We start from the raw sequence: 15,520 nt of genomic DNA, 5'->3' as shown, positions 1-15,520 counted from the left end.
AATTCCTTGTTCTGCTTCAAAGTTATCACCATGTAATTGAAGTTGCTAAAATGACCCTTAGGAAATGAACCTGAGCAGTCAAGAGGTCTGAGATAACTTGGAAATTGTCATTGCACTTAACATAGGCTGCCAAGCTTGAGTGTTCAAGATGGAAGTTTGTTTCATTCTCCTGACTGAAGATTGATTTTTAGTTTTGTCTCTACTTTGCCCTAGGAGGCAAAGAAAAAAGAAAATTCTGCATTACAGTAACTTTCAGATATATTCACCTCAGAATACAAGAGTGATAAAATATCTTTTCCTTAACTCTAAAGACCAACCTAACACATTAATTTCCTTCTTCATTTCTTCATTCATTCATTTCCTTCCCCTTTGTTCATCACTGGTGAGGCCACACGTGGGGTTCTGCATCCAGTTCTGGGCTCGCCAGTACAAGAGAGATATGGACAAACTGGAGAAAGTCCAACTAAGGGCCACAAAGATGATGAAGGGACTGGAGCATTTCTCCTATGAAGAAAGGCTGAGAGAGCTGTTCAGCCTGGAGAAGAGAAGACTCAGGGGGATCTCATTAATGTATATACATACCTGAAGGGACGAGGCACAGAGGACGGAGCCAGGATCTTTCCAGTGGTGCCTACTGACAGGACCAGAGGCCATGGGCCCTAACTGAAACACAAGGAGGTGCCCTGTAAACATCGGGAGACACGTTTTTACTGTGAGTGTGACTGAGCACTGGCACAGGTTGCCCAGAGAGGTTGTGGAGTCTCCATCCTTGGAGATACCCAAAAGCCATCTGGACACAGTCCTGGGCAGGTGGTTCTAGATGACCCTGTTGAGCAGCAGGGTTGGACCAGATGACCTCCAGAGGTCCCTTCCAACTTCAGCCATTCTGTGTTTTGCTACTGGTAAAAGAACTAATCCAAGTTGTCTTAAAAGTGACTGAAGCTGGCTCTTCCTTCAGTGTCATTAACGAGGATTTTGCTTGATCTGAGAAGGCAGAGAAAGAGTGCATCTGCACTAGCGTGTAACTTCCAGTCAGAAATATGATGATGAAACAGATCTCCCTGTTGTCCCCAGTCCATGGTGTGAACAGTTTTGGTTCATATCACAGAGCAGTCTGAGAGCAGTTGACCTAGATTCCTTTCAGATGAAACTAAATAGGAAGACTCTTTTCTCCTAACCTTTTCCAATTATTTCAGGAGCTGCTAACTGAGGTAACAAATTAGGTATGTGAGTTTTAAACCAAAGGAGCTTCAGTAGGATGTGTGCTCCTAATTCACTTTAGTGATTTGAAACTCCAAATATGGTTTTCATCCCTTTACCCAAACTTCTTTCTCCTGGGTTTTTTTAAACCCTTACACTTCTTACTTTTATTTGCCGATATTCTTTAGCTGTCAGCTTTGTCTTTACATATCTAATGAGCTTTTGTCCATTCAGAAACTAAATTACAGAATCTGCTGACTTGCAGTTTCCAGCCTGCAGCTTAATGATCCAGAGAGAAATCTCAGTTGTACAGTCACAAAGCTCAGTAAGGGGAGAGAGTGGACTTTGATGGCTTTAATGGACTACAGTTCAGTTCTGTGTTAGTCTCCTGCATTTAGTGTGATCCAAGAAGCACTGGCCTACTATTCAGTGTGTTTGCATTCTGATTCCAGTCATGCTTCTGATCTACTTTTTAAGGAAAGTAACAACAAATATATGTGCGACAGTTTTCTTTTTTGCAAATGGATATGAAATCTTAAAATACTTTTAAGATTTATAAATGAAGAACATAAAGGTAAATAGCATTATTTCAATTAGATCATAGTGCAGAACATAAGCCTTCTCAGCAGCATTTCCCTTATGGAATTGTCTCTTTTGTGTTGTTTTACAACATTAAAATGTCTATTTGCTTGTAAGACTCTCCTGAGTAGAGATTGAGAATTGCCACAAGGCAATCATAATGCTGGTGCTTTCTCTATTCCTGCTTAGAACTTCATAGGCCACAATAAGAATTTTCAGTACTTTTCAGTGTACAGAAATCCAATTTATAGTGCACCTAATAACCTATGCCCAACAGATTTTTTTGAATCTTTTGAATTTGATAAACAAGGGGCAAGCAATAAGGTGTTCTTTTTTTCTAATATCTACTTTTGCACCAAATACTGCGTGTAACTGTAGATGTTATCTGTGAAGAATACCTTCTTCAGAATCCATCACCCATAGGTTTATAGTATGCATACGGTTCACTCTGAATGGACAAGGCAAAACATCATTTATTTACAAAAAGACTTTGAGTGTACAAATTTTGACATACTTTGAAATACAATAAAGCAACTACTTTCAACTGTGTAATTTTCAACAAAGTTATGGCATATTATTTGCCTCAATTCTCTGTTTAGGACAAGAACAAGACAGCAAAAGAGCTTTTTAAAAATCCTCATTTTCTATCAGAGGGTGCCTGGAAAGATCAAATCAAAACATTTGGCAGAAATTGGTTTGGTTTTGGCAGAAGACTGTCAGCTTTACCACCAATAATCTGCCTGGTTTCTAGCCAGTTTGCCTGCCTGGCATCCTCTCATCCTGAGCTCTCTAGCAGCCCAGGAAGCAGAAAAGCAGATGATATTTTGGGAATGCCAAAAACTGGGCTCTTGGATCTGAGAGAGCTCAGCATCTCTGAGTTCTGAAGTCTGTGTAATCAGGTAGACAGACTGTCCCCAAATCAAACTGTGAGTCTGTCTAGGGACTCTGGAAGAGTATTCAGGAATTGCAGAACCCACTTTTTCGTTTTGTGCAGACTATTTCTGAGACTACCTCTCCATGCTCTGTTTGAAATGCCTCTTTGCCCTTGGATTATTCTGAATACATAGCTGCTAAAAGGGGTAATACACTTTGGGATGAAGACTGCATAATATTTTTTTTGCAAAAACTACAGGGATACCTGTAGTTACAACTGTAAGGTCTGGCTTCTTATGTGTATTCCATATATACCTGCTGGATTTGAAAGGTGAACTTTGCCAGTGGTGATTACTGTGGATTGTTCCTTGTCACTATACTTGCTTAATTGCATCCATTAGTGAGAAGCATAATTAAATGACAGACACTTGGTACTTGAAATAACACATTTTTGTAGAAATATGTGTATTCCAGTACTTTGTATTCAATATCACAGTGCATTAGGGTAATTTTTAAAGGTGTTTTTTTTTTTAGAAGTCATTTATAATCATACATTATTGATAGAATTAAATAAGTTAATTTCTGCATCCATTCTTATATTTGATACATGTAAAACGTACAGTTTAAAACAATTTTTCTGATATTTTACCAGGTATAAAATATTTCAGCTGAAATACTTTAAATGTAAGAAGATCAAAAGGACCAGTCTAGGAAATAAAATCAGAATAAATCAAGCCTATTTATTTTGATATTAAGATCAACTAAGATTATTACTACCTAAACAACATTATCTTAGTTTTCTTTTTTAAATCTGCCAATACAAATTTTTGGCTCATGTACAACTTCCATGAAATTTCATTTTATTCTGCTGCAATTTCCCAATTAATGGGTACTGAGGCAGCTGCATTAAAAAGTGCTTATGTTCAAAAGGGGACTCAAGTAACAGAAGAACAAAAGAATGAACTGGTCATCACAAGTTAGTGACATTTTCTGTCCCTGCCTTTTTCTAACTTGAAAAACACTGGTGCATAAACTAAAGATGCCTCCAGATAGCTTTCAATTTGCAAAAATCCCTTTTCCATAGATCATATGTCTGGCCAGCTTTGACACGTTTCTGAAGTCATAATTTCATAGGTGAGTGAGCTTGAAAAATGTCTTCAGCTTGATAGGGACAAATAAGCTTTTGTTCCACAGCAGGCATGCATGTCTTTTCTTTGCTCCTATTCCCAACGCTTTCAATAACCATATTTATTCTGGCCAGTATCAAGAAAATCTAATATATGTTAAAGCATACGTTAAATTTTCAGTTCCCCTGTGTCCTCTTCACTTTGCTGTCATTTTTTTCATACATAATATTTTAACATGACATGCTTAGCACTTACAAAGCATTCCAGGATGGGTATAATCAACAAATCTCATAATTGCTGACTATGCATTTTGAGAGATAAGTTGCAAAGGTTGGGAGAACAGCATTTAACACGTCATTGCAGTGTATGGCTGGCTGCAAAGGAACATTTTAAAATTAATAATTTATGTGCCCTAGATATACTAGATTCTTGACTGAACAGAAATAATCATTATCCCAAAAGCCTCCAATCTCAATCTTAGAAAAAAAACCAAAAAAATTAAGAATGGTAGAGACAGATCTATTTAAACACTGTAGTCGCTTTTGTTAGTGACCACACTCTGTAATGCGCATGAGGAAAAGAAGATACAGTTGTTTATGTCTGGATTGTTTATTTTGAGCCTTGAGAAAGACGAGAGTTTTCAAGGAGATTTGAGAGAGTAGCGGGAGAATCAGATATTATATACATATTACTAAAGGGGACCTCTCCTGCAATTACATGCCACTATGCCATAAGGTCTCTTTTATAAATGGTCATCTCCATATGAAAAATTACTTCCACTGGAGACTGTTCCAGAATTTAATCTCACCAAAATCTAGAACTTTACATTTCCAGCCTAGTTGTATTCAGCCAGTTTACCTATTTATTTCTATGCAAAGACTGTCATTTAGTTTAAATGCTTCCTTCTTCACTGTTTACTGTCTTAGCAGACTACTGAACAGGAATGGTAACCCAGCTGATTTTTCTTGGTATTTCTGTTTTCATTATATAGTTATTATTTCATTCAAAATCTGTTGTAAAGTACAGGTAGGCAAATCTTTCAGATACTTGCAGAGATATGATTTCAAAAGGCTGAAGTGCAGGCAAACCAACTTCAGAGTGCTTGAAATGAATGGTTTTACTATGCCACCCACCAAACTCTGGGAAGAGATGGAGAAGTCAGTGTGACATGAGAAAGAGAACAGGGAGCCAAACTGACACAGAAAAAAACAATGAAGAAAATGGAGCAAACCCATGCAGAGGTTTTTAATGGGTTGTCAGAGTGAATGAGGAACCATTAGGTTTGTTCACTGATGTGGCCACTTTAATCTGTGCTTTTTAAAATTTAGAGCAGTTAAGAATGCAGCAGAATTCTGAATGTGCCAGATGCATTTAAGCGAAAACTGTGTGAACCAACAGAGAAAGATGTTGCAATCATTGCTGCCATCATGAATCTCCTTTTGGGGATAACAGTTACATGGGAGAGAACTAGTCAAATTCAGAGGTCTAGAGAACTAGGGGAAAACTGGTCTAACTCAGTGCATATGCAGACAACACCCTTTATCATACCACTCCTATCTTTCAACCCATGAATCGATGCTGTTGATTTATACTCCATCTTTTTTTGTCCATGGAGCAATTTTTGTCAAAAAGACCTATTCCTCCCATTGCCCTGATGCTCTATTGCTGTTTATTTGTCTAACAGCTCAAAAAATTTTAAGTTGCACAGAGTTGAGTCTGCCCTTCATGAGTGCTTTGGTGGAACATAGAGAGCTGAGTGATTCTGCATGAGACGTGCAGGATCCAGATGTTACTCTCGCTTTGTGCAGTCGTAGCCTGGTAGGGAGCTTACCAATGGAAGAAATGTTTACCCAGGGACTGACTGGCAAACCCCTTAGCCTTCTGAAGGCATGCCACCTGGTTGGAGTGCCCCGACATCTGCTGCATTGCTGACCTCCTGGGGCTGGCAGCTTGTTGAAATTCAGAGTGGGCTTCTCAAGACAGAGGCAGTCCAGCACTCCTCTGTTAATAGCCATGTTGACTTGGACGGGATTTTAAATGGATAATTATTTAAGCCAGCACTTCCCCTTTCACAATCTGTCATTGTAGTGTTTGTTTCTGCTCTCCAAAAACGATGCTATGTCCTACACTGGACCATAAACTACCTCAAATCTAACATGAAGCAAATACATAGGTGTAGCTGTACGTAGATGTGTCAACAAATGTCTCAGTTCCCTCCGCCTTGGCACTTCAGCTGCTGATCTTTTGAGTTACTGCATAATTTGGACTTCATGGAGAATCTTCTGACAGCTCATTAGCACGCAAGTCTGAGTGAGCCAGCACAGTCTGAGCACTCCACTTCTGTTCAGGCAGAAGCTAGTTATCCTCATCATTATTATCAAGTGTCACAGATGTGACACAAAACATTACATACTACTTTTCATTGCTGGCATCATTAGAAAAGGTTTTGGAAGCAGCCAGAGTAACAACCATACTCAGCTTCTTAGAGTTCTTGTCACTCCTTTGCATCTAACCTCAGCTGCAAAAGAACAGTGATGTGCCTCAAGGGGTAACTTCAAAGAAAGCTTCTAAGTAATCATGTGGTTTTCGGTCTAGCAGTTATCACCACATCTTATGTACCCTGATATTTCTCAATTCTGTAAGGCACATGATGACATACATTATTTAGTCAGCCATCCTGTCAGAGCATTGGAGGTTGCTCAATAACTTTTGTACTGGGGCTGCCTGGTATTCCTATTTCACTTTCACTAACCAAAAGTTACTTCTTTTTTAAAAGCCATTTATCCATTGAATCTCTCTTTGAGTTTTATTAGAACAATATGGTGTTGCAGCAGCAATCTTTGTCAAGCAAAACACTAATTGGCATAACCAAGGATGACAAATCTGATCCCAAATGATTGATTTGGAATAATTATAGATGCATTTTCACAGTAATAGTGAACATAGTGTTATGACATGATGAGTTGTTAAGTTACATAAATCATACTGAAGTTTAATTGTTTAGATTCTTCATAGCTCCACTATCCCACAGGGAAGATTTTTTTAAAAATTTGGCTCTGATCTTTTTACTTTGAAGGATAATATATTTTAGACAGTTCAGTATTTTTTTTTAAGATTTTTTTTCTGCACAAGAAAATTAAATTATATAAAATGTCACCAGCATATAGTTAAGAGTACTTGAAAGCTGAGAAATACAGCACTCAGACATTCTGTACCTCTATATAAAATACATTAGTGCTGTACTTCTGTATTTATGGGATATATAAGTTAAATAATTCTCCAAGTTTCACCCTAAAAGTCAATAATTCAATTTAAAATAAGGAATTGAACCTTCCACAAGAGATAAAATTTAACTTAAAAAGAAAAATCTGAAAACATTGTAAATGGTTAATTTTTTAAAATGTAGAAATACAGGTGTTATATAACAGAATATAAAGCATGTGTTGTTTTTTTTTTTTTTATATAACAATTCTAACATGGAATATAAAGCTGTAAGTTTTCACATTTACCTTACAGTGCTGGTAAAAAGAACAATGGAATCCCTGCAGCAAACCACAGCCTTGGAAGTGCCACTAAAGGTAGGGACAATTCTGAATTTCCATTACTGTCTCAGGCATACTTAGCTTTGTATGTTATCATCATCATATTAAGAATCTAGAGACAACTATTTTGCCTTTCACTTCAATAGTTTCATTTTCATATGTGCAGGTAATTGCTTTTTAAAATTACTATAAAAATTCTAAAGGAAAATAGCTGAAAGAAACTCAACCTCCATTTTGGAAAGTGTGATTGTCGTCTACTCTTTGTCTTAGCAATGCAGTATGATAATTTCAAAATCTATTTTGTTCATTGCCATGAAATTTCTGTTGGGTGTGGTAGAGTGAGAAATATGTGCCTTTAATAGGCTTTCTAAATGTGCCAGGCATTCATTACTGCTGAAAAATTGTTGCAAAAGATCTTTCTTCAGTAATTTTCACTTAGAAAATTGCTCTTCTTAACATTTCTGTGTGGATGCCTAATATATAAAGCAGACAAAATCATTGGTCACTGTTTAAAGTACAGGACATAATCTACCTGAACATCATCTGTAAAAACTGAGTAGATGGCTACACAGCTGTTGTACTTATCTATATTGGACCTAATTATAATTATTTTATAAAATAATTATATTTGTCTCTCTACAAGATTGACACCCTTCACTCTAACCTACTGCTCAGCCTTTGTTGCTTAAGAAAGGACCATAGTTCCTGGGAATCCCTAAACTTATTAAGTGAGCAACAGTCCAAGGGTTTCCACTTTCCTGAGGAATGGAGTACTTGGTGTTGCCAGATGACTCATTCAGCAGTATTACTGAACAAGATTGGGGGACAGAAAAAAGGCTATTCTGCTTATTTCAGAAGTGGTTACAACATACAGAGTTGCACTAATGGAAACTGTTGAAAAAGAAAACTACTAGATAAATCCTAGCTTGCATTTCTTTCTCCAGATCTTCTATGTCTATTTCAGCACCTCAGCCACTTTGTGAGGCTTTCTCTGGAGGTCTTGCAGTTACATATTTCTGGGTCCTTGTGGAGCCCATCTTTCTCACAAAAGCTGAAAGAACGTAATGAGGAGTATCTGAGATCTAAATTACTATTTCTCCTTCCCATGCTGGAATCACCCCCTTGCTGTTCACTTAACCCTTGTAAGAACTTGCACTGCTCTTTACCAGATTTGGTCAAGGGAGACCTTTTGGCCATACTGGGATTATACATTTCTTGCACTGATACTCCCAAGCTTTATAAACTGCATTTCTATAGGTTGCTTACAGTGTACACCTGTGCTTGCCTAGCTCCTTTTGTTAGAAATTCCTTGAAAAAAGAAGCAAGACTGTTTTTCAAGGTATACTACATCTAAATATTTTTAATGACAGTATTAGACACCTGGCACTCATGCTGCTGTAAGGTTCATTAAAATAATCAAATATAGTATCATTGATGGTATATAAAGTGAGTAACAACACTATGATCCTCCTTGATAGTTTTAGGAGACTCTTTTTGGTGACTTTGTCAGAGACAACATCGTTCGTACTTTGCCTGAGGAAGACATTGCCATGAAATAAAATATGAACAATTTAATAGGTTTCTAAGAAAGACAAATGTTTACATGGTTAATGAGAGTGTTCATAGTTACATGGGCAGAATATCATTTTAGTGTTATGTATTTCAGACTAACCATTAACTGTCAGAAGGCTTTAATATCCTATGGACAAAATGGGACGCACCCTCTTAGAACACAGTTTCTTTCACCTCTGTCTAAGGTGTCTACTATGACACACTGACAAACTCAATGTGTTAACAAATGGATTCAATATGTTGTTCCTATGAGAACAGTAATTCTTTGTTAAAGAACAACTACATTTTAATAGGTGAAAAAACCCACATTCTTGGATAGTAGGTAGTTCTCTGGGGTTTTCAAAGATTAGGACTTTTTAATAGGCAGTAGAAGTATTTGAAGATATGTGTTTTATTACCCTTGTTTTGGTCTCCTTTTCCTGAGCAAATTGCTGTAGGAGTCATGACAAACTTCTACTCCTACTGCACTGTAGACTAAATGCATACTTCATCTTTCTCTGAAGCATCGCAAATGGATTGGTGGCAGAGGCCAGATAGAAAACATAAAGAACCAACAGCTTGATCTCAGAGAAGAAATTGAGTGATCTTTTAAAAAATCTGTATTCTTGTTCATGTTGTTTACCCTTCTATACAGTAAGAATATGTCTTTAGGACTAGAGACGTTAAAGATTAAAAGATTTTTGTGAAATGCTCCTGCTGTCCTTCAGCACATTTATTTCAACTAAATATGTATTATGTGCTCTGTTAATATGAATATTACTTTTTAATATGGTGGAAAAATGTCACTAAAGTAGAGCACACATATAGTCTTAATGGGGAAAGATTTATTTTTCTTCTTTAAGGAAAGGATGCTTTATCTTTGAAGTAGCTTCTTTTCCAAAATACAGTCTTTGCTAATGAGGCACCTTTCATGTCAGAAAGTCTACTGTGTAACAGAGCAGCAGTAACTGCAAAACAAACTGAAATAAAACCAAAACAACAACTAAAATGACCCAGAATTGGAAAACTGGATGGTAAAAACCCCTAGTATCTTTACGCATTACTGACAAAGTTGCTGATTATAAACACTCCGATTCTGTATCTCTTTTGAAAAGCATAATAAGATGAATTTTGCTTTAGCATATTCCTAGCAATTCAGTAACATGTATTTGCAATTTCAGAACTGAAAGTTAGTCTTAATTGTTAAGCTATTTTAATCAAAATTGTAGTGATAATTAAGTATTAATAGATATGAAGAACATTTCATATTGGATAGGCATGTAATCTAGAGCAGTATCAACATCCAAAGGGAAAAGCAAAAATAGTAATCTTGCTATATATGATGTGTTTGTTTGTTTAATTTTTTTTTTTTTTTTTCTGACAGGTTCCCTTAAAAGTGATTCTTACCACCGGGAAATCATGGGGGTGTATGACAGAATTGCAGGAGATGTAAAGCAGTCATCGGGGATGTTATTCAGTACCCGTACACCTCATTGGCCTATGCTGATTCCTCGCTGAATCACTAGGCAACAGCGCTGCTGGATCTTTCATAAGCACCTAATACTCTGCATGTGAATTTTTTTACTTCATTTTGTCTGTAGCCCTAGGCAACAGCAGTGAGATAAAACTGGTTTTTACCAGTTCATTGTGTTTCCTTTAGCCAAGGTAACCAGCAGGGAGCTGCTTTTGTTCTGAACTAAATTACTACATGTAAGAAATGAAGCAAGACAATATTAACCCTTTGGGAACATGACAAATGTATTTGAGTTAGATGGATGTTTAGACTTTAATGTTAAATATATTGTGAAGTGCTTGTGTAAAAATACTTCTAATCTGGCACTATTTGAACTGTATCAGCAAGTGCTTAACTGTTGTGTTCAGCTTATTTTATATTTTGTGAGTAGAAGGCAGCTGCTTGGTTTGTATCACGTATTAAATGTCATGTTACATAGACTTAGAAAAAGAGTTCTTTGGAAATGAAGAGTCTCCACTTTAATTTATATTTATGATTTTGGAGCAAAACAGGTAAACAAAACTGGATGTCTAAATGCATTAAAAATAACCAGATTGTTGTCAATTAAATTAATTTCAAACTCAGTTTGTACACTGCAACCTTAGCATACTTTAGAGGAAGTATTGTAGTTTTGCCCAATCTATTATTTTTATTACTGATGTAATGCTAAATATTGTTTAGATAAATTTTAGGATTCAGCCTTACACTTTTCAGGATTCAGGCTCCTACTTTAATGTTTGGATGTGTTATTGATATTTTGGTTTTCTGTAGAGTTTATTCTTTAAATGAGTTTGTTTCATAACATTACTGGTTGCCAAATTCTGCCTCCGTGCTTGTGGAATATGAAACTGTCCTGAAAGTCAACTAATTATTTAGATGTCAAGCACAAAACTTTTAAGAGGTGTTCAGTATCTTTCAGCATCAGACCTCAAATGATCAAAGTAATATTAATTTAGATTTTTAAAGTGTATAGTTACAGACATTTTGCAGCAGTTTTAATTTGTATCATTAAACAATTTTGCATTGCGCTTAAAGGCATTAAACTATTAAACATTTAATATATTGCATATTAATCATACATAATCTGTCAGCTGAAGTGAGTCGGTCATTTCTAAAAATTGTTTCTTATAGTTATAAAATTAGCAGTGATCATGTAAGCAAAGTCAGAACCCTCTACATCTTAATTGGGGGTCAGATCTGGTTGGGGGAGAATCCAGCCTGCTTTGCTGTGACACTGCGTCTGGTCATGCGAGCAGAAAGTCTGATTCTGCCTTACCAACAGAGAACAGGTTGCACGAATTTTCTTCTGCTTTTTGCCATTTTCAAACCTTCTGTGTTTGCAATGGCGTTGAATAAGTGTGAAATGTTCTACTCTCTCATCTGTTTCACTCCTGTTGAAGACCTACTGTTTTCAGGAGGCCTGTACTAATTAAGTCTTGCTTCTCTAAGGCTACATTGCTAACCTTACAACTATATTAAAGTTGTCAACATTTTTTGTACATTTCCCAGCTGATTTCCACCTTGTGTATGTTTCTTAGGATGCATACTTTTAAACTAGATAGGTAGTGTATTTTTTCAAGTCCTGGACAATACTAGGCATACCCTTCAGCCTAACAAAAAAATCCCCCACACTTAAGAACATAAAGAACCTTGATCTTGTCCTGTGAATTGGCATCTGTTCAAATATGAAGCTACAGAAATGCAGAGGTCACCATACAGAACAAATTTTCAAACACAGCCTTTCACAAAAGACTGTCAGTCACAGTTCCCCAGGCGTGTGCACTTTGTATAGGTTGTCATACAGTGGTCAAAGTTAATAGTTTGTTCTCCTTGTGTCACAGAGAGGGACTGGGAACGCCTGTGGATATCAGGTTTGCCCCTTCTGCTTTTACAACTTTTCTTCTTGGTTTTAAATTTCCAAAGAGTCAGCTAACAAAAGGAAGAGAACCAAGCAATAAGGGCACTGCTTTATCACACATGTCTGAGGGGTCATTCTGCATACACTGGTGTGAGGGCAAAAGGCAAGCTGGCATAATTTTTGAGGATTGTTGATGACCAAGATCTCAGGACTTGGTGCGGTTTGTGTCCCCAGAACTTACGGGATGCATATGATGAACTCAGGATATCTTTCCAGTGCTCCAGATTCTCCAGTAAAGAAACTGTGTTTTCCTCTAATTGCAGCCTGTGAGTGAATTATCATATATAGATTTGTGGCTTAGCTACGCGGAGACCAGAGCTCTTTGATGTACAGCGTCTGCTGTACTATGAATTACAAATACGGGGTCGTGTTCTCCAATCTTTTGGTTCTCTTCACCTTGGATAGCCAGGTAGTGTCTAGTCTTCACTGTCTGCCCTGTGCTACTGTGTTAGGGTATAGATCTTGTGGATTACTAGATTTCTCAGACCTTGCTGAAGTGCTTTGGCTTCAAAGTTCCTCAGTTTTTAACTCACAAGATCACAGATATTGAGAAGAGTGCTGAATCTTCGGGACAGTTTTTTTTACTTTGCAATCCATTCCCACTGTCTTCCATCCTGTATGGCAATACAGGTTTTAGAAACAGTTGTATTTTTCAAATTATGGAATTGCAGAAGTATATATCTCTTAGCATGGCAGTATTTTCCTTGAACAAGCTGCTTGAGATAGGGTAGTGTTTGCAATTCATTTCCCATCAAGGTCCTCAGGACAAGGTATCAGTTTTACCACACTGTGTGCTGTTTTATGTACAACTATAAAATCAAGGCACTGCAGTTTTTCCAAACCCTAGGCAAGCTACCCTGCAGCATGCTTGAATCTAAAGAGCCATTATAGGGAATCAAGGCCAGTCCTGACCACAAGTTTCCTCCCAAATAAATACAGGTGAAAATATTCTGTATTTGATGACTGCCAGAAATTCCTTTTGGGTGGGACAATAATTTCACACTGGAGAACTCAAGACTCTTATTATGATAAATACCCACCTTTTCGGGTTATTTTGGTTCTCTGTGAAAGGGACTGTAAAACATGGGTAAGTTGGAGTAGGAGCAATCATAAGAGCCCTTTTTAATTCTTAAAAATCTCAACTTGATCTCTAAAATTATTCCCTTTTTCTCACAACCTATGAAGAGATACTGGGAGAGCAAGAAACAAAACTTCTGTTTGAAGTGCAAAACCCTACTAAAGTACTGATCAATGAGTGTGGGAGATCACAGAATAGATGGGGAGAAACGAATAGCTGGATCTGTGTAGTTATCTTTTGTGGGCAGAAATCTCATTAATTGATTCTCCGAGCACAGTAATAACCCCTTTTGAACTAATTTGTCTCTTTGGGTTTAATTTCAGTTGTGTCTTTCGTGGCCTGACTCTTCCCTTAGATCATCTGTAAATCTTTTGTTTGACATGTGGAGTAGTGGTGTGTCTGTGAGAAATGGAACAGCACAGCTATTTGCTGGCATTTGCATGGGCATGGCATGACCAATACATATCTGCTCAGGACTTGAATCTTTTAATATCCATGTACCACTGTGGCATGGTGGGACTCTGATCGTGAATGTTGGTCCAACTTGATAATAACCATAGCTCAATCACTGGTCTCAAATTCTATGTGAGCAAGATGTTTTAAACACGAGGGGAAAAAAAACCTCTCCGTTTTTGAAAACAGAGTAGATTGAGAATGAATCTGCTAGAACATCCAGGACATCATTTGTTCTTGGTAATGGTTAAGAAAAAGCCCTTAAAAGTAAACTCATTTCATTTTTGGAAGTCAACAGAACTCGTTCATCTCATTTTCTTGTTTAATCTGATTTGAAAAGGAGGCCAAAGAATGGGTTGAAGGTTGTATTATGCCTTCCTGATACATTTCCTCAATGGCCTAAAACGTCTCTTCTTGCTTCACCATTAGAAGACCAGACTGAATAAATAAATCCCTGCATAACCTGGTCTTGACCTCATAGCTCACTCACTTTGAGCACGAGGTTGGACTAGAGACCTCCTGAGGTCCCATCCAACCTGAATTTTCTTATGATCCTATGTCATTCTTCAGTTGGACAACAGCAGTCATTTGGTTGAAAGACAAACCAGAAATTCCTGTCAAATATTCTGCTGTACCGCATTAAAGTATACAGTGTCGTACCAGAAGAAGCCCCAGAAATGTTTTGGGATTTCATTCCTCCTTCCCACCTGTGTTGCCTCATTCTGTGCCAGCATTTACTACATTCCTTGGCTCACGGGCTCACTTTTGGCTGGCGTACTTCCTTTTGGTATTAGCAGGTTGTCAGAAACATTCAGGGAGTGGAAAGGAATCAGTTCTTATTTCTGCTGTTCTGCAATAGTTTTAGTAGGCAGGGTGTCTCTGGGATTTAAAATAAGTTTCAATCGTGTCCTATCTTTGCCTTCCTGGGAAACTTCCCCAGCCTAATCGGTTCATCTCTACTGGAAACAGCAGCCTACAATCAGCTGGTTCTCTTGAGACATCTTTGAAGTGCACTTCTACCACCCATTTTTGTAAGACCCTCTCATGTTATCAAGTGTGTCTGTATTATCCACTGTAAAGACAGGTAATTTGTTATCCTTTCTGCTTGTGTTTTGAATTCTGGAGGTCCAACTTCCAGCCAACATTTACTTATTTTTGGTGTATTTTCCATGTCACCTTCTCCAAGGCTAATTAGTTGGATAAGTTTTGGATTCTTCCTCAGCTTTTGCTATCTACACTGATAATTGAATCCATTGCCAACCTGTCATATAGATACTGTTATTATTGGTAGTAAAACTGTCACTATTAATTGTCCACAAGTTAAGAAAAAAGTTGCTTATTTTTCTGCCTCTAACCTTTGTGCCCTCAGCTTGCTTCCTTCTACCATTTGGCATGGCATTTATGCATTTATGGCATTTTGGAGACTGTTTTCTGGCTAACTATATTTTTACTGTAGTTGTTCATTTTTCTATGGTATCAAAAATTGACTGTAGAAATTCTCTCTTTTTTTTTCCCCCTTCATTTTTTGGCAGATTCATCTGCTGTGCACACTGAATTTCTCACTTCTAATTACTCAAAAGTGTCATGCATCAGATTACAATCCCATTTTCCAATTTGTGTGTTAAGCAGAGAACTATACTTACAGGCTCCTGAGAATCAGCCTCCATCCTCCCCACAAGTGGCTGC

General features: G+C 37.3%; 1 protein-coding gene across 1 annotated transcript in view; it reads left to right on the top strand.

Annotated features, from left to right (window-relative positions):
* Nucleotides 1–11,462, top strand: part of POLN (DNA polymerase nu) — a 106,703-nt gene extending 95,241 nt beyond the window's left edge. Inside the window, exons 23-24 of the mRNA XM_074821959.1 lie at nucleotides 7,296–7,357; nucleotides 10,257–11,462. Of these exons, the coding sequence (XP_074678060.1) occupies nucleotides 7,296–7,357; nucleotides 10,257–10,325 (131 nt within the window). The 3' untranslated portion in view covers nucleotides 10,326–11,462. The remainder of the gene's footprint in view (nucleotides 1–7,295; nucleotides 7,358–10,256) is intronic.
* Nucleotides 11,463–15,520: the final 4,058 nt, after the last annotated feature.

The sequence above is a fragment of the Strix aluco genome, chromosome 4 (assembly GCF_031877795.1).
Source record: "Strix aluco isolate bStrAlu1 chromosome 4, bStrAlu1.hap1, whole genome shotgun sequence".
NCBI classification, from domain to species: Eukaryota; Metazoa; Chordata; class Aves; order Strigiformes; family Strigidae; genus Strix; species Strix aluco.
Note: the sequence above shows the minus strand (reverse complement) of the source record. Positions and strands in the feature narration are given on the sequence as shown.